The 20,811-nt window shown below is 37.7% G+C and overlaps 1 protein-coding gene across 1 annotated transcript in view; it reads left to right on the forward strand.

Moving 5' to 3' along the window:
* Positions 1 to 1,130: 1,130 nt before the first annotated feature.
* Positions 1,131 to 20,811, forward strand: part of LOC103513721 (discoidin domain-containing receptor 2-like) — a gene marked incomplete at its 5' end in the record, with an annotated part of 60,943 nt that continues 41,262 nt past the window's right edge. The window contains 2 exons of the mRNA XM_026826846.1: positions 1,131 to 1,297; positions 11,112 to 11,343. Coding sequence (XP_026682647.1) covers positions 1,131 to 1,297; positions 11,112 to 11,343 — 399 coding nt within the window. The remainder of the gene's footprint in view (positions 1,298 to 11,111; positions 11,344 to 20,811) is intronic.

Below are 20,811 nucleotides of genomic sequence, written 5' to 3' on the forward strand. Positions count from 1 at the left end.
AGCCATAGGTAGTGTCAGAAACGCATTATTGCATGCATGCAATTTAAGATGCTGGAATATTGTCAATAGAACTTAATAGAAGTAGTATCAAATCCATCAAGAAACTCGTTGCAAAGGACGTCTGTTGGAGATTGTCCCAGAAAAATTCTTTGTTCTCTTGAAATTCATTTGAGCAGAAAAGTGAATATATTGTATGTTTCAAATATGTTAAACAAAAGTATCTGCGTTTGGAATATCGCATAGAATTTTCAATTTTTCTCCTTGCAAACTTGACTAAGAGATGTATTAATTAGGCTTCTTCTTTTCTTGACTTTATCGCATATGTTGAAAGGTTGAATTGGCTCATTTGTTGATACGTAGCATGAATCGCTCTTCCTTGGATATCTCTAAAAGATTCCCCTAAAAGAACAAGCACGGGCCAATTGAAATTGTTCGTTAGAAACCAATTTTCAATAACTATACATTACATACATTATGTAAACAGATAGGGTTAATAACTGGTGATTGCCTGTTGGGATACTTGTAATCTAGCACATTACAAATCTCCACGTAAAATGGTTTTAGTTCTCAACTGGTTTTGCCAGAGGGTAGTAAACGGTTGATGCATTGGTACGAGTATTGACGAATCTTAATCTCGATGACGCGAAGTGTTATTTATGACCTTCCTGATTAGGACTGATATCAACTTACAATGTGTTTGGGTCATTCCCAGAGACTTTCCTGTCTGAGGTTTTTTACGGAGGTGGAGTGTGCTAAAGTCAAAGTTGGCTCAAATATTAATGTGCAGTCTTGCACATTAAACAACTCAGCGTTAATGATGCATACTGCCCGTTATCATCATACTTAACACTAATTTCCAAGACATCACGTTAAAGCTACACACATATCTCACATCATATAGGTGTACATATCTCCCTTAACTAATTTGTAAGATTTGCAATATCTTCATTAGCATTTTTGTGAGCTACAGTATGAACTCACATCATATAGGTGTACATATCTCCCTTAACTAATTTGTAAGATTTGCAATATCTTCATTAGCATTTTTGTGAGCTACAGTATGAAGGGCGTGGACCATGATTGCCCATGACTAAATGGACTGAGATGTGAAATTACTGAAAACAATTTAGTGGCATCTTGACATTTGGCATCCTCTTGACCTGTTTGGGGTGGGGTTTGGTATTGTTTCAGCGTATTGCGGGGGAGCCTTGGGTCTGGAGAATGGTGTCATTCCCGACAAAGACATTTCGGCCAGTTCAGCGCACGACTCATCCAGTGTGGGACCCCAGTTTGGAAGGTAAGAGAATTTCACCCTTTTTAATCGTATTACATGGTGAGGATGCGAGTAACAAAACACATCATGGAAATTTGATTGGGAATGAATTCGTTGTTTGTTATCACTTTTCTCAGTTTTTGTGTGCAGCCAAGCAGAGCGTGTTACACAATTTGTATTTCATGTGCTGGGTTTGAGGTTTGAGTGGTGGGATTTAACATTTGAATAAAAGTTCACGACAGCCCTCTTTGGTTTTCACATATTGAAATTTCAGGAGTACAGAAATATGTAGGTGCTGTTTAGTGAACTGTAGAACTTGGAAAAACAACCGCTATGGGGCCCGCAATAACAAAATATTTTGATTTAAACCTCGAATCTAGCACTCGACTGATAGCGTTGTTCCATTACAAAGCAATCAGAACAGTACCGGTTGTTATGATCTTGTTCCATTTCCTTCAGCTTTAGAATTTCTTTCCCTCCTCCCTTGTTAATAATTAGATCCCCCTATCAGGATTTGAAATAATCTCGAATCTAGCACTCGACTGATAGCGTTGTTCCATTACAAAGCAATCAGAACAGTACGTGAAGTTATGATCTGCAGAAATAGGTGCTGTTTAGTGAGCTGTAGAACTCGGAAAAACAACCGCTATGGGGCCCGCAATAACAAAATATTTTGATCCAAAACCAAATAAAGCAAGGAAGAACGAAGCACTGTTTTCCCGGTTGTTATGATCTTGTTCCATTTCCTTCAGCTTTAGAATTTCTTTCCCTCCTCCCTTGGTAATAATTAGATCCCCCTATTGGGTTTGAAATAATCTCGAATCTAGCACTCGACTGATAGCGTTGTTCCATTACAAAGTAATCAGAACAGTACGTGAACTTTTTGCGGACGGTGCAGTCGAGACTGTCTGAAGTTTGTACATCTCCAGACACTCTTGAATTCCGAGCGGTGCTGTTTAGTGAACTGTAGAACTTGGAAAAACAACCGCTATGGGGCCCGCAATAACAAAATATTTTGATCCAAACCTCGAATCTAGCACTCGACTGAGCGTTGTTCCATTACAAAGCAATCAGAACAATACCGGTTGTTATGATCTTGTTCCATTTCCTTCAGCTTTAGAATTTCTTTCCCTCCTCCCTTGGTAATAATTAGATCCCCCTATTAGGATTTGAAATAATCTCGAATCTAGCACTCGACTGATAGCGTTGTTCCATTACAAAGCAATCAGAACAGTACGTGAACTTTTTGCGGACGGTGCAGTCGAGACTGTCTGAAGTTTGTACATCTCCAGACACTCTTGAATTCCGAGCAACATGGGTCATTTTTATTCTTATCAGAATGCTCTTCAAACTGCATTATGCTTTTCTTTTGTTCTGCTTTCGCTTCTTCCTTCGTCCTTCCCCGCGCCATCCTCAATGACTTCTCTTGCAATTCCCACATGTTTCTTTTCTGCTTCAATAAGAACGTGTGATAAATTTTTATTACAGTGATATGTTGTTCGTAAAGTATCCCATGGTGTCCGGGTGCAGGCATGAAGTTATGCACATACATATGAACATGAGTGACTATGATAACTTCAGTTGAAACACATTTAATTGCCTTCAAACATCATACGAGCAATATAAGTCGTTGGAAATAAATGGAGGAAACACTCAATCAATTAAAAGCGGATTCTCGTCATTATGCAAATCTAAAAGAAAACATTAGAAATCGATCCGTCAGCAATTACTTGACCAAACCCAACTTATGTATTTACAATTCCTCCTACTGCGGTATGTTATGTGTATTAATTTAGTGACTAGTGAAGGCGGAGAAAAATATGAAAGCTAAATCTGGTAGAAACAAGTTCGTGATTGACGGCTTTTGAAACTTGAATCTACGAGTACCTTAATTTAGTGACGAGTGAAGGCGGAGAAAAATATGAAAGCTAAATCTGGTAGAAACAAGTTCGTGATTGACGGCTTTTGAAACTTGAATCTAAGAGTACCTATGTATGTTCTTTTTCCTTCCTTGAATTTTCAGATACATATTATAAAAGTTTATGTGTAGAAACACTGCATCCATAGAGTTCTAAACTTCTAGTACATACCTATCCTACTTCAAAGAACTTTGCAAGCTTTCTTTGCCTCGAGTACCTATGTATGTTCTTTTTCCTTCCTTGAATTTTCAGATACATATTATAAAAGTTTAGGTACCTATGTGTAGAAACACTGCATCCATAGAGTTCTAAACTTCTAGTACATACCTATCCTACTTCAAAGAACTTTGCAAGCTTTCTTTGCCTTCAGTGAAACCCATATGACACGGATTTACATGAGCCGGGAATTTTAGTTTCAAATATCAATTTGACCTTTTCTAATGGGAGCTTAGAGTTGAGGAAATTGCTTTCCCTTACACTTTCAACATGGAGTAGTCCAAGTTGGTCAGCAAGTACAGCAACAGGTTCATCCAATACTTCATCAATGACTCATTTCTCTCCCAAATTGATCAAGTTCAACCAATAATCCAACAAAGCTCCCATTCACTCAGAAGCAACGAGAGAGCAGTGGGTACATTTTTTTTTTAACATGGGTTGTGGGGGATTAGGGAAATCCTTTTGTGTAAAGGAATGCTGAGCGGGTGAGCTTTGAGTCGTTCAGCATTCAGTGTGCTGTTTCCCATGAGAGAAATCAATCTGGTGTTATGGGAAGACATGGTGAGGAACATGGGTTGTGGGGGATTAGGGAAATCCTTTTGTGTAAAGGAATGCTGAGCGGGAGCGGGTGAGCTTTGAGTCGTTCAGCATTCAGTGTGCTGTTTCCCATGAGAGAAATCAATCTGGTGTTATGGGAAGACATGGTGAGGGATACTTTTATAGAAGGCCCTCTTTCTTCACTGCGTGGTTGTTCTTCATTTCATACGGATATTTAAATTTCCCCTATACTTAATCAGAAGTCCTAGTCAGACCCCTTGTAACTTTTGAACGGCTTAAAATATTGAAGTTCTGTTTTGTTCCAAAGATAGAAAAGGGCCCATGGCAAATTCGATGGTGATATCAAAATCCCGGTTCGAACCCCGGAAGTGGCACTTTTTGTATAAAAGTAATCATTTCTCGCGAATTTCGAACTTTGGAGAAGGATAGCAAATAGAGTGCATATGTAAGGAACATAGGTGCATAGGTAACATGGTGTTCTCATCAATTTAGTGTCCCATGCAAAGCTTCTCCTACTACAAACTGAAGAAGCACGTTGATAAATTTAATATTAATTCAAAATATTGTTCTTGTTCTTCGCTGTTGTTCATAGAATATTAAATCTTCATAATTGAAATCTACATGTTTCTCAAGAACAGTAGATCTCTGTTGCTGACGGTATGTGGGCACATCTAGCAGGTATAAGCCTATGGAGAGCCCCTGCAGATCTGGTGAATCACCATCAAGTGAGATATTGAATGCACGGATAGTAGTCCTATTCTCCAAGCTCCAATGCTTCTGTTTATTTCAATTACCGGACACTGTTCATATTCATTTTAATTAGTGTTTCATTGTTTTCATACTCATGCTAAATACAATGGCAATTTTATTAATATTCATTAATTTTTACTGATCAATGAACATTATGCATTGTAAATTTTTAAAATGATTTTAATTATGTACAATTTACATTTACAAGCTATCAAAAATAATGTGTAGGTACATACCTACCTATATTTATAATAGATAACTATAATTTGGAATTTCTTCTTTGGGATCTCCTAATCAAGGAAATTTACTTTTCCCATACATGGGTCCTTCAGACTCTGAAATCTTGAACTTTGGAGAAGGATAGCAAATAGAGTGCATATGTAAGGAACATAGGTGCATAGGTAACATGGTGTTCTCATCAATTTAGTGTCCCATGCAAAGCTTCTCCTACTGCATTCTGAAGAAGCATCTTGATAAATTTAATATTAATTCAAAATATTGTTCTTGTTCTTCGCTGTTGTTCATAGAATATTAAATCTTCATAATTGAAATCTACATGTTTCCCAAGAACAGTAGATCTCCCAGATATACCAGCTTGTCTTTGTCTTGCTACGAGAACCAAACATGTCGAAAGTTTCAAGGAATTCGTCGTCCCATTCATATGTGGGCACATCTAGCAGGTATAAGCCTATGGAGAGCCCCTGCAGATCTGGTGAATCACCATCAAGCATCAAGTGAGATATTGAATGCACGGATAGTAGTCCTATTCTCCAAGCTCCAATGCTTCTGTTTATTTCAATTACCGGACACTGTTCATGAGATATTGAATGCACGGATAGTAGTCCTATTCTCCAAGCTCCAATGCTTCTGTTTATTTCAATTACCGGACACTGTTCATATTCATTTTAATTAGTGTTTCATTGTTTTCATACTCATGCTAAATACAATGGCAATTTTATTAATATTCATTAATTTTTACTGATCAATGAACATTATGCATTGTAAATTTTTAAAATGATTTTAATTATGTACAATTTACATTTACAAGCTATCAAAAATAATGTGTAGGTACCTACCTATATTTATAATAGATAACTATAATTTGGAATTTCTTCTTTGGGATCTCCTAATCAAGGAAATTTACTTTTCCCATACATATTAGACAAAGTATCTATGTATTTTTAGATTCTTCTATTTACAAATTTTACATCACATTAGTGACAACTTTCAAATTTCTATCCCAACAGTTCGAACTTGACAATATTTACTGACGTACTCACTGTATAATATTTGCTCAAGGCAATTTTTCCCCGTCTCTCGCTGGGTACGTATATATTTTGCTGCAGTCCTAACTAGAAAATCCTATAAACTTTTAACAAACCTGAACTTTTGTGTCGAAAGTTATTCTCCTCCCTGTTCCCTCCTGCTGCTGAATCCTAATTACTTTTGTTACTGACACTTCTGTACCTTTGAAGCAGAAAATGAGAAAAAAATAGACGGCAAACAAAGAGAGGTAGCATGGAGAGAGTGAAGAAAGGAATTAGGTAAATGATAGACGGCAAACAAAGAGAGGTAGCATGGAGAGAGTGAAGAAAGGAATTAGGTAAATGGGGGAAAAATGGTATGCAAAACTTCAGGCTTTCCACAGTGTTCTCTGATCCGTGTGAAAAAGTTGTGGCTTTAGAGAGCCTAGATACTGCATCTACTTGCCTTTGTAGTAGTTGTGCCAATCAACTTGCCTAGTTTACCCCAACAAACTTGGCAAATTAGAATCATGAATCATGTATTATAGTTACAGTTCTTATGCATACCTGTGTATAGCACATTCACATGGACGGGGAGAAGAAATACATGTTATATTGTTTAGTTTTGGCATACATGTCAATTAGTGTTTTTACATTCTGCTTATGTATTTTTAGATTCTTCTACCTATTTACAAATTTTACATCACATTAGTGACAACTTTCAAATTTCTATCCTAACAGTTTGAACTTGACAATATTTACTGACGTACTCACTGTATAATATTTGCTCAAGGCAATTTTTCCCCCGTCTCTCGCTGGGTACGTATATATTTTGCTGCAGTCCTAACTAGAAAATCCTATAAACTTTTAACAAACCTGAACTTTTGTGTCGAAAGTTATTCTCCTCCCTGTTCCCTCCTGCTGCTGAATCCTAATTACTTTTGTTACTGACACTTCTGTACCTTTGAAGCAGAAAATGAGAAAAAATAGACGGCAAACAAAGAGAGGTAGACATGGAGAGAGTGAAGAAAGGAATTAAATGGGGGAAAAAATGGTATGCAAAACTTCAGCCTTTACACAGTGTTCTCTGATCCGTGTGAAAAAGTTGTGGCTTTAGGGAGCCTAGATACTGCATCCACTTGCCTTTGTAGTAGTTGTGCCAATCAACTTGCCTAGTTTACCCCAACAAACTTGGCAAATTAGAATCATGTATTATAGTTACAGCTCTTATGCATACCTGTGTGTAGCACATTCACATGGACGGGGAGAAGAAATACATGTTATATTGTTTAGTTTTGGCATACATGTCAATTAGTGTTTTTACATTCTGCTGAATTTAAAGATTTTAAGGTATTAGCGCACACAGTTGTCAATTAACCACCGAATTTTGCTGAAACTGGCAAGCGTCTTCCATCTCTCAGACCATCTATCATTCTATCAATAGAATGCTATAGGCATTAACCCCACCCTTGATCAAACTTTATTTTGTAATTATAGTTACCATTTGTAAATATTTATTCTGTAAATGAAGTTTGATCTAATCGTCTAATAATAATACTACTCATTGTGAGTTGTCTCAACAAATTACTCAATTTTGAACAAAGTGTGCGGGATCGAAGAGCTCAACCCAGGGTTGAATAATAATCTTCCGGAGGGGCTTAAATTTCAGACTTTATTTTGTACTTATAGTTACCATTTGTAAATATTTATTCTGTAAATGAAGTTTGATCTAACCGTCTAATAATAATACTACTCATCGTGAGTTGTCTCAACAAATTACTCAATTTTGGACTAATGCGGGATCGAAGAGCTCAACCCAGGGTTGAATAATAATCTTCCGGAGGGGCTTAAATTTCAGCGTGCAACTCTACAATTTCTGCTGGAAACTTTACAGACTTGTTACGAAGGTTCAGCACGGGGGAAAAAGTTCTAGAGGAAATAGAGAAGGTTCTCTCTGATGGTTTGGAAGGCCGGGAGAGGGTAACGGGTTGCCAGGACAAAACGTTACATTTCATTTGGCTATGACAGGTACTTTGAAGGAGAATTTTTTTAATCCGTTTTACTAAAAATAATGAAAAAAATAAATAAATCCGTTTTGAGCTACTTTCTTTTTTTCCTGGTGCCTTTGTTTACCCTACCTATTGTAATGGAAGCTTGCTCCAGCAGTGCTTGAGGCTCAGTCTTTAATTTAAAATGTTGATGTCTCCAACCGCGTCAACAAAATGTGAAGTGTACAAAACAAACCTAATTCATAAACCAAGAACCAGCAGATAACAAATGTAGATGTCAAACTGTCCAAACCATTGGATTTTGCTAACCGTGACTACAAAAAAATGCTGAGCTCTGCTGCTGGAACGACTTTCGTGTCTTTATCACATTTGTCTTTCAGTTCATCGGGGACATTTGGACACACAATAATCCGTTTTACCAAAAATAATAATGTAAAAAATAAATAAATCCGTTTTGAGCTACTTTCTTTTTTCCTGGTGCCTTTGTTTACCCTACCTATTGTAATGGAAGCTTGCTCCAGCAGTGCTTGAGGCTCAGTCTTTAAAATGTTCATGTCTCCAACCGCGTCAACAAAATGTGAGTGTACAAAACAAACCTAATTCATAAACCAAGAACCAGCAGATAACAAATGTAGATGTCAAACTGTCCAAACCATTGGATTTTGCTACGAAGTGTACAAAACAAACCTAATTCATAAACCAAGAACCAGCAGATAAATGTAGATGTCAAACTGTCCAAACCATTGGATTTTGCTAACCGTGACTACAAAAAATGCTGAGCTCTGCTGCTGGAACGACTTTCGTGTCTTTATCACATTTGTCTTTCAGTTCATCGGGGACATTTGGACACACAACATGCTGAGCTCTGCTGCTGGAACGACTTTCGTGTCTTTATCACATTTGTCTTTCAGTTCATCGGGGACATTTGGACACACAACAGCCGTTTGTATTTGTGTGGGATCTGGGACAGCCCTTTCATTTCACACATTATCCAAAATGTTCATCGCACTAAGCTGAAACTGTGAACAGCTTGAAACAAAAGACGGATTAAAAGGAAAGTGTTTCATTGCCTTTATTATGTAGCATTGAAACAACGCCTACACTGAAACTGTGAACAGCTTGAAACAAAAGACGGATTAAAAGGAAAGTGTTTCATTGCCTTTATTATGTAGCATTGAAACAACGCCTACATTAGACTCTTTGTCTGCATCTTAGCATGCTTATGCCGTAGTATGCCTCCTTTCATGAGATGGGCATTTGAGAATAAGTACTACTATCTATGCTCTGAAATAATAAGGCTGAAACTGTGAACAGCTTGAAACAAAAGACGGATTAAAAAGAAAGTGTTTCATTGCCTTTATTATGTAGCATTGAAACAACGCCTACATTAGACTCTTTGTCTGCGTCTTAGCATGCTTATGCCGTAGTATGCCTCCTTTCATGAGATGGGCATTTGAGAATAAGTACTACTATCTATGCTCTGAAATAATAAGTACCTGCCTCAGATATTAAAAAATAAATGAAATTGTGTTAAGAGAGAAGATTCAAATCTATCTTGATTAGTGCATACAGAAAGCGCATTGTTAAGAATAATCTGATGTCATGTTTCCCGAAGTTCACCATATGCCTCCTTTCATGAGATGGGCATTTGAGAATAAGTACCATAAATTAGTAGGTACTACTATCTATGCTCTGAAATAACAAGTACCTACCTCAGATATTAAAAAATAAATGAAATTGTGTTACGAGAGAAGATTCAAATCTATCTTGATTAGTGCATACAGAAAGCGCATTGTTAAGAATAATCTGATGTCATGTTTCCCGAAGTTCACCAGTTGCTGATAGCTTCTAGAATTTGTCGTTACGGAATGTCAACTGCAGACAACGCTTTAAATTTACTTGAAGAAAACAAATGAAGTTAGGAAGATGCTTAGATGCTGCAGATGAATGTGTACGTGAACATACGAATATCATGGTACCTAGATATTATATGTACGTATTAGAGTATGTATTGTAGTACCTCGTCATGTATTTCCGTACGAAAGTTTTTAGGGAACGAAAGCGACAAACAAGCAGAACAAACGAAACTTTTCCACCGAACTTGCTGACTGTTGGGCTTTCATAATTTATATACGGTGGAAAGCTATTTTCTCAACACAAACAAGTTTTCCCCTCCCCAGTCCCAGTCTGCTCTTCGTTATTTTTTACGAAAATCCGAGGAAAACTATAAAAAAAGTTTTACAACAGACAAAGTAAAACCTTTAGGTATATAAAACATACGTGCGTATGTGCTGTACAAACAAGCGTTTTACCGTTGTAAATAGCTTCTGCTTAGATCTTGCTGCAAGTTTTCCTGTTTTACATGAAAAATCACGAGCTATCTAAGGTGCGAGTACAAGAATACTGCCATTGTAATAGCAGATGAATGTGTACGTGAACATACGAATATCATGGTACCTAGATATTATATGTACGTAGAGTATGTATTGTAGTACGTCGTCATGTATTTCCGTACGAAAGTTTTTAGGGAACGAAAGCGACAAACAAGCAGAACAAACGAAACTTTTCCACCGAACTTGCTGACTGTTGGGCTTTCATAATTTATATACGGTGGAAAGCTATTTTCTCAACACAAACAAGTTTTCCCCTCCCCAGCCCCAGTCTGCTCTTCGTTATTTTTTACGAAAATCCGAGAAAAACTATAAAAAAAGTTTTACAACAGACAAAGTAAAACCTTTAGGTATATAAAACATACGTGCGTATGTGCTGTACAAACAACCGTTTCCCAGTCTGCTCTTCGTTATTTTTTACGAAAATCCGAGGAAAACTATAAAAAAAGTTTTACAACAGACAAAGTAAAACCTTTAGGTATATAAAACATACGTGCGTATGTGCTGTACAAACAACCGTTTTACCGTTGTAAAAAGCTTCCGCTTAGATCTTGCTGCAAGTTTTCCTGTTTTACATGAAAAATCACGAGCTATCTAAGGTGCGAGTACAAGAATACTGCCATTGTAATACTCGACTTTTATATGTATTATTATTATTTCTTTTTACCATTTCCTCACAGCTCATACATCTTCCAGATTAGTTGCATCAAACGACATAACCTAATCGAATCCCTGTTTCTTATCCATTCCAGATTGCGCCATGATAAGAACGGTGGAGCTTGGTGTCCGAAACACATGGTCGGCAACGATGGACACGAATACATCGAGGTTAACCTTCACGACCTTCACATCGTAACGGGCGTTCAACTTCAAGGTCGTTTCGGGAACGGTCTGGGTCAGGAGTATGCCGAGGAAATTGTGGTGGACTTTTGGAGGCCCGGCTTCACCAAGTGGAGACGGTGGAAAGGCCGAAATGGGAAAGAGGTAAGTTTTCAAGGTGTGCATACATAATCGACGACCGTCGACTATGTTTAGACCCACCTTTACAAGGTTATGCGGTCTTCAGAACCTTATTCTTAATTGAAATGATGTCGTAGTTTACAAACTACAAGGGATTTAACAATGGGAGTTTTTGTTGTACAATCCTAATCCTAATCATCCCAAGTTTGCTTTGAAAGTACAACGCCACCTCTTTCAGGATTTCAGGAATTAGGCACAAGAAGGTTCATCAATAGGATATTTTCTATTACCATTGCAGCCTTGTTATCAATATATTATAATCCTTTCTACGTAGGTGTAGGTACACGAAATGTTGAACATACCCTTAGAATAAGGAAGGTATACGTTATACGTATGAGTTTGTAGGTATGTTACATCAAAAATTCTGTTGTAAATGAAAAAAGTTCGAGTGCGGCCGATAGACTCCCTCTTCTGCATTGTGAAAAAGTTATTCTGTTATCAAATATTTATCATGTAGAGCTTCTCTGACTGACAGTGATAACTGACTCTGACATCTGATACACTGACTGGTTGAAGCTCAGGCGTCACATGTCAAACTTTTCCAATTTATTTTCCTAGTTTTACGAGCTAGGAGAGGTGAAAAATAATAAATCTGATGAACAGTGGTTTTTTTGCGCGAGTCCTGGTGGTTTATTTATCGATGTAATACGAGCTAGGAGAGGTGAAAAATAATAAATCTGATGAACAGTGGTTTTTTTGCGCGAGTCCTGGTGGTTTATTTATCGATGTAATTATCGTCCGTCCGGCCGATGGGAATGTCGGGATGTTATTTATTGGTTTCATCGTAGTCATTTTTTGCTTTTCGATAACTTGATATTCCATCATGTTTCAGTGTGGATCCATGTATCAAGCGATCCAAGATTTTATTGTACGGACTTTTTCGGCAGTGGCGAAATATTGATTTGAATGAGCCATGTTCTAAGTGTATCGTAAAAAAAGATGGATTTCAAGGAAGAAATTTCATGTAAATTGAAAACGTAACGTATTACAACGGATGAACGGACAAAAGCTCTTTCATAAATCGTGTTGCGAGAAGTGTCCCAGCTTCCAGCTTTTTGTGTTGTATTTCACACAAACATTTCCATCTGGTTGGACACAGGTTTGAAAGCCTTCAGCTACACCCCAGGTCAACATTATCATCGGAAGTTTGGAGAGTGGGAATGAAATTATTCAAATGAGACCTATCTTATAGGCCCAGTCTCGAGCGCAACTTATACTCCACTGACGGAACATGTTTCCCTTGGGAAAACAAAGGTCTTTCTAGCCAAGATTCGCTTGGCCATACTAAGAAAAACTTTTCAGAGAGTGGGAATGGAATTATTCAAATGAGACCTATCTTATAGGCCCAGTCTCGAGCGCAACCTATACTCCACTGACGGAACATGTTTCCCTTGGGAAAACAAAGGTCTTTCTAGCCAAGATTCGCTTGGCCATACTAAGAAAAACTTTTCGAAAAAGTAAATGAAAGTTCAGGATGTACAAAAAGCATATGTTTGGCAGTACATAGGAATAGGAACTTGGTGGTAATCATGGCACTGTAAAATTAGAAATCTTGGACCATTTCCAGTTTTTGATGGACGGCGGAATTCGACCTACATAGTATGACCTTCCTTTTTATTAGAAAGAAAGATGAAATGTCAACAACGTCAACTATCTGTCAAATTCAGTGTCATGTAGAAAGACTTGTGAGTTGTCCTGTATCAGTTCTGTTTCTATTGGCAGTCGAGTCACTTGGATAGCTAGTAGCTAGGGGAGTGTGGGAATGGAATTATTCAAATGAGGCCTATCATATAGGCCTAGTCTCTAGAGCAACCTATATACTCCACCGACAGAACATGTTTCTCTGGGGAAAACGAAGGTCTTTCTAGCCAGAATTCGCCTGGCCATACTAAGAAAAACTTTTCGAAAAAGTAAATGAAATTGTGAAGTTCAGGATGTACAAAAAGCATAATTATTTGGCAGCACAGAGTGGTGACCTTCCTTTTTATTAGAAAGAGAGATGAAAAAAATTTCAACAACGTCAACTATCTGTCAATCTCAGCGATCTTGTAGAAAGATTTGTGAGTTGTCCTGTATCAGTTCTGTTTCTATTGGCAGTCGAGTCACTTGGATAGCTAGTAGCTAGGGATTTGGTGGAGGAGTGAATACAGTGGAAGGGAGAGGAGACAGGGGAAAACTCAATCTGCATGGTTGTGCATTCTAATCAGGTTTGTGTGTGACGAGTGACAAATGCAGGCAGTATTTCAGCCTCTCCTGACCCCTTTGCTTTTGAAGCCTGAACAAAACAAGCATAACATTAGGGGAAATTCAAGAAGGTTTCATCAAAATTCACAGAATTTTCGCAACCATGTCGTTGAACTTTTGATCTTCTTCCAAGACACATAAACCAAGAAGATCTTGTAGGGAATATCCGGAGAAACTCAACACTCTTAACAGTTACATTTATAGGTCAACTGTCAGTCCGAAAACCTTGACAAATCAAAAAGATGTGAATTTACCAAAACAACCAAGTAACTTTTGTCTCAGCAGCGACTACAGTAAAATCAATATTACAGAAATGTTTTTTACTGGTATCAATTTAATCCTAATTGTTGAAACAAATTTCCTATTCCTAAAAAAGCGTGATGTTTACTTGTGTTTTGTTTTGTGTCTCGAAGAATTCTACGTGGGTTGAGGAGTGTTTCTGAAATGTGTTCGAGTTTTTTGTTAAGTGTTTTTTTGTTCAACACGAGATTTGTAATTTGTGTCTAGGTAGGTCCTCCTCGGTTGTTTTCCATTTAGAATCGTTCCCAAGAAGAACGGCCTATGTGATTTTTGCTACTTTTCAGGAGAGACATTTTAATACAGTGATGTTTTCCATTTATCTGATGGTGTTTGACTAAATTATTGACATGCAGTTTGGTTTCCGTTCTCTTGTAGGTAGGGAATCTGGTCTTGGCACGCAAGATCGCTGTTTGATCCGAAATACTGAGAAACAGAAGAAACTTTGACTAAAGACATGGAAAGATAATCAAACTCAAGACAGTTGTGAAAAGTTCTTCATGGATATATCCTACAACCACTCCGACAGCCCGAGTCCGGGGTAGCTCCGGTGGCAATACCCATTACTGATCATCTCTATGGACAAGAGTGACTGGGAAGCTTGTGTTCTATTGAACTCAATCAAACGTTTCATATACCTAACGTTGAATACATCCGATCACTGAATTTAAGTCCAAGTATGAAGAGCTAACATAAAGGGTTCGTTGAGGAAGTCAAAAGTCAAGAGCATTTAAAAACTCCATGATTTTTTTTATCACATTCATGAAAAAACTTTCCATAGGTTTCCCACCTCGACAAGTATTCCCCAAGTCATAAAGAATAAAGAGTCGACAAAAGCCCAGCATTTAGCTTTAATGCATTTGCCTTGTTGACCTAATGGCATGCACCACCATTACTTTCATTCCTACACAGTGCAGCCTTTAGCCTTTAACGTATCAGTAACTCAAGTCATTCCACACCCATATACTTCGGTCGTTGGACAAACGTCAAGATTTCGCCTTTCCCATGGTTTCTTACTTGGCCTGTGTTCGGCATTTGATAATATGTTCCAGTTAAATTCAAATGTTGTTATTTACTGCTTACAATACATGATTGAACGCTCTGAACGATATGAAAGACATTCAACAAGAAAAATTGCAGTTAGCTACCTACTTTCGTTACACAATGGGCACCAATCATGAATGGGGATTGGGGGTAATCTTTCGTTTAACTACAGCATCAGAGATGGGCCTTTTGGAAAAACGTCATCTCAAATTTTCCGGGCACTTTGTTCTTCACGAAGTGTTTTCAAGGTTAGGGATATGTGCCATAAAACTAATGGGTAGGGTAAAAGTTCAGAGCTTAATGGAGCCATTTTAACAGCTTTTTCTGCTTGCTTTTTTCAGTAATTTCATTAAGGAAAATATTTTCTAGTTTAAAAGGTTTTTTTTTTTTAATATTTAAAAACGTGTGACAAAGATTTTTCTGTCCCCACTCTCTTTTGTTTGTTTTTCAAGCGCCATTTTTCTGTTTTTTATTCTTCGAAAGCTTTGAAGGTTTCATAAAAAGAACAAAAAATGTAAGTAGGTAGGTAGTGAATAAAAAAGAGAGGAAGAAGCAACCATAATATCTCTTCTCTATTCATATGTTGGTGAAGTTGACTATTAACATTTTGTATGTTGGTGAAGTTGACTAATAGGACAAAGGACGTCATGCAAACAGTGATAAGTTGATAAGAGAGAATATGAAGTTGGAATGGTACGAAAAAATGTTATATTTGCATCTAATATGTATGTAATGTGCGAGATCCACATAAGCGTATACTACTAAGAATATTGATGAATTATAGCCATATACGATTATGTAGTATGTACCAGAATTCTAACATCATCTCTCTTTGTTACTGAATCATAGGAGAAAATATTTCACCTTTCTGCAAAACTCAGCTTGCGAATTTCAATCTCGAAGAGAAGAAGGCATTCCAGCTTTCTGCATGTTCTACTCAGCATACAGAACAGTATACCAGCATATTTTTAGGCATACCGACATGGAATTTCCCCCATACCCAACCTTATATCTTCCATATTTACCTACATCAACATCCAAAACATATCCTAATACATACATATTTCTGTTCAAACTTCATACATATGTAAATATAGACAAACAAGAAAAAGATACGTTTGAGAAAACATGTATAATATACTTACGTATATTTGCGCCATAAAGGCATGTTCTGCTAGTGATAGTACGTACATGTGTTTCAGTTTTCGAAGGCTTCAAAAGCAAAGGGGTCAGGAGAGGCTGAAATACTGCCTGCATTTGTCACTCGAAATATTTTATAAGTAGTCTATGTTGGGTTGGAGAGTTTTCCTATAGAAAAAAAAACTATAATAGACCCAAGAGAAAAATAATATAAAGAAAATATCTCGAGAAAATAAGTGAAGAATAAGAAGCAGAAGCAGACAAAGGTAAAGGAGAAAAGAGGAAGAAATGAAGGATTGGAGAAGGAAGAAAGAAAATAACTTTACATGGAATTTATTTTCCAAGATAGCCACCCTTCTTTGCCTTGTGCTTGCTTTTCCTTCAAATCTTACTTGTATAGGGTGTTCAATTGTTCATACAGATCGTACCTACGACCAACCTTTGGTCAAAATCCATATTTATTGTGAACAACGTTTTAGGTATTGTAAGTGTAGGTCTGTACTCTGTAGGTAAATGAAAAGCGCGAGGGGCAAGGGGATCAAATTGATATCACTAAAAATTGGGCTCAAAGTTGAAATTCGCCAGCCTAGTTAGCTTAGTTGGTAGTGCGTCTGCCTTGTAAGCGCTAGGCCGCGGGTTCGATTCCCGCCCGGGGCGGATTTTATCCTGATGGGATAATGTTCGTTCTCGGAAACGGCTGGCTTTCTCCTATCCTGTCTTCCTTCTCTCCTCGATTTCGGGACGATAAGACCATAGCAGTTAAAGTTCCCTCTGTCAAACCTCTTAAAAAAAAAAAAAAAAAAAAAAAAAAAAAAAAAAAAAAAAAAAAACAAAAAAATGTCGACTCTTTATTCTTTATGACTTGGGGAATACTTGTCGAGGTGGGAAACCTATGGAAAGTTTTTTCATGAATGTGATAAAAAAAATCATGGAGTTTTTAAATGCTCTTGACTTTTGACTTCCTCAACGAACCCTTTATGTTAGCTCTTCATACTTGGACTTAAATTCAGTGATCGGATGTATTCAACGTTAGGTATATGAAACGTTTGATTGAGTTCAATAGAACACAAGCTTCCCAGTCACTCTTGTCCATAGAGATGATCAGTAATGGGTATTGCCACCGGAGCTACCCCGGACTCGGGCTGTCGGAGTGGTTGTAGGATATATCCATGAAGAACTTTTCACAACTGTCTTGAGTTTGATTATCTTTCCATGTCTTTAGTCAAAGTTTCTTCTGTTTCTCAGTATTTCGGATCAAACAGCGATCTTGCGTGCCAAGACCAGATTCCCTACCTACAAGAGAACGGAAACCAAACTGCATGTCAATAATTTAGTCAAACACCATCAGATAAATGGAAAACAACCGAGGAGGACCTACCTAGACACAAATTACAAATCTCGTGTTGAACAAAAAAACACTTAACAAAAAACTCGAACACATTTCAGAAACACTCCTCAACCCACGTAGAATTCTTCGAGACACAAAACAAAACACAAGTAAACATCACGCTTTTTTAGGAATAGGAAATTTGTTTCAACAATTAGGATTAAATTGATACCAGTAAAAAACATTTCTGTAATATTGATTTTACTGTAGTCGCTGCTGAGACAAAAGTTACTTGGTTGTTTTGGTAAATTCACATCTTTTTGATTTGTCAAGGTTTTCGGACTGACAGTTGACCTATAAATGTAACTGTTAAGAGTGTTGAGTTTCTCCGGATATTCCCTACAAGATCTTCTTGGTTTATGTGTCTTGGAAGAAGATCAAAAGTTCAACGACATGGTTGCGAAAATTCTGTGAATTTTGATGAAACCTTCTTGAATTTCCCCTAATGTTATGCTTGTTTTGTTCTATAACATCTTTTTGAGTAATAATAATTAATTCATTATTCACATATTTGTTTTACCATTCATGAGAGCGTATTTCCCCCGTTTCTGAATGTTTCCAAATAAGTAGCATCAAGTATCATTAGAACAGATGGTAAAATTTACTATTCAAGACGAGTGTTTCTGAAAAGTATACAGGTACTTGATATGCATTTTTAATGCTTCATGCTAAAGACTCCATTAGATATATTCAAAGAGATCATAAGAGATGTATTCAACAGGACCGTAATTACATGAAAGAGGGATTGGAAAGAAGGTCGAACGAGTGGGAAGTGGGATTCATATTCCTGTGTGTTCCATTCAGAGCACAACTTGGGGTATGGTATGGATTTAAGTTGAATCTGAGAGAGATTCATTTTTCGAAAGCTATAAAAAAGATACACAAAAGGACAAATTATTTAAACTTTAATCCTGTGTCTTTCAAGGAAATTGTGCGATTGTTACGTGCCACACTTCGATACTTCGCAAGGAACAATTTGAGAAAGGTACAGAGCAGACAGAAAAAATCCAAGCTAAAAAAAAGAACAATAAAAAACCCTAAGAAGAACAATAACTCCCACCGAGAAATTCTTTGAGAAAGGTCAATAAAACAAAAGACTTTCCGAGTTGTCTTCTTAAGAGAGAACAAAAAACCCTTAGCTCTCCCGCTCCCATACCACATTCCTCTTGATCCCTTTTCCACAAATTTAGAAGAAGAAGAAGGAAATATTTTATAAGTAGTCTATGTTGGGTTGGAGAGTTTTCCTATAGAAAAAAAAACTATAATAGACCCAAGAGAAAAATAATATAAAGAAAATATCTCGAGAAAATAAGTGAAGAATAAGAAGCAGAAGCAGACAAAGGTAAAGGAGAAAAGAGGAAGAAATGAAGGATTGGAGAAAGAGTAAAGAAAATAACTTTACATGGAATTTATTTTCCAAGATAGCCACCCTTCTTTGCCTTGTGCTTGCTTTTCCTTCAAGTCTTACTTGTATAGGGTGGTCATACAGATGGTACGACCAACCTTTGGTCAAAATCCACATTTCATGGTAAATGAAAAGGACGAGGGGCAAGGGGATCAAATTGATATCACTAAAAATTGGGCTCAAAGTTGAAACTCCAGGAATTCAACAATCTTTTACCATTCCCTTCATGATTGTTTTCAATTCGGATTTCATGTAGACTCCACATGTCTAAAAAGAATCAACTTGTAGGGTAATTTTGACCCTTATTAGCAAGCCCTGTAGAATTCCTTCTCTTCTGTACCTTATCCTTCAGTTCCCCATCCTGCTTATTGAAAAACCTTTCCAAACTGTCTTTCTAGTATCTCAATTTCATTCTCTCTAATATTCCCGTCCATTTTCCCATCTAGTTTTATTACCATCACCTTCCTACTAATTGGACTCACACATCAACATTTCAAGATGTTTTTTTAATGCTTTTCCTTCTACATTTTCTTTGCTGAAATCGTTTCCGTTTCTTCTCACCGAGTGGATTCAACAAATTACCGTTTTTAACGAGGAGCATTAGGATGAACTTCGATGTTCCCGGCATGTGTGGCAATCTTCTAGGATTATTGCTATCTAGTGTCCTTTCAGTACTTTGCTTGGGTGTCACCCATCTAGTTTAATGCTTTTCCTTCTACATTTTCTTTGCTGAAATCGTTTCCGTTTCTTCTCACCGAGTGGATTCAACAAATTACCGTTTTTAACGAGGAGCATTAGGATGAACTTCGATGTTCCCGGCATGTGTGGCAATCTTCTAGGATTATTGCTATCTAGTGTCCTTTCAGTACTTTGCTTGGGTGTCACAGTTGACCATCTAAATTATTTGATTCCATCAGGCGAGCAGTGCTCCCAAAGGCCAAAATTTCAACGTCGATTTCGGTGTTTCATCAAAGCGTATACCTATTTGAAATTTGGATCCTAATACATACATACTTCAACTCAGATCTCGAGCAAGAAGGTTTATTCTTTCAACTTGTCAACTTGTCAGCTTGAATCTTGTTTATTCTTCCTCTTCTTGTTTATGATAGTAAGGCACTCAGAGCAGTCGAAAGAGGCCCCTCTTTCTTTTTTCTCTCTCTCTTCTTATATCTATTGCTCTCTCTCTCTCTCTCCCCTTCATTCGTTCTTTCTCTCTCCCTCTCCCTTACTATCTTTATCACTTGGGGCACACAAACTTGCGTGTTTGCCACCAGCACTTCTCTCCTGGAGAGCTGTGAACTTTCTACTCCCTCCTCTCTTTCTCTCTCCCTCCCCCCTCTCTCTCTCCCTCTCCTCCCCCTCCCTTCTCTCTCCCCTTCTCTCCCTCTCTATCTCTTTCGTTCTTTCTTTTTCTCTCTCTCCCTCTTCCCTCCCTCTCGCTCTCCCCCTCTCTCCCTCCCTTTCTCTCTCGCTCTTGTCAAGGTTCCCGAGTGACACCAGAAATAACTCTTAGTTTCGTGTCTTTGTCAGTTTTGTGTTATAAGGCAAGGCAGCACGACAGCAGGCAGCCCAGACACCCTCCCCGTGCTATGAATGTGTTGCACGAGGCGAATTTATGAGACTTTCCTGTCTCTGGCTTAGGGGGTTGCCTTTGAGGCTTAGGACTGACAAGTCTCAGGGCGAAAGCTAAGGCCAGCAACTCACCACCAGGTAGATCTGACACTGACAGGTAAACCTGATCAGGTCCGCCTGTCACGTCTACCTGATATCTGATGAGCACACACACTATCAGGTAGACCTGACTGGCGAACCTGATCAGGTGTACCTACCTGTCAGGCCTACCTGATAGTGGCTGGCCTAAAAATTTGCTCCATCCCCGAATAAATTGAAGAATCAAGAATCGCTGATTGAGGAC

Source organism: Diaphorina citri, unplaced genomic scaffold, assembly GCF_000475195.1.
Source record: "Diaphorina citri unplaced genomic scaffold, Diaci psyllid genome assembly version 1.1 scaffold1013, whole genome shotgun sequence".
Lineage (NCBI taxonomy): Eukaryota > Metazoa > Arthropoda > Insecta > Hemiptera > Psyllidae > Diaphorina > Diaphorina citri.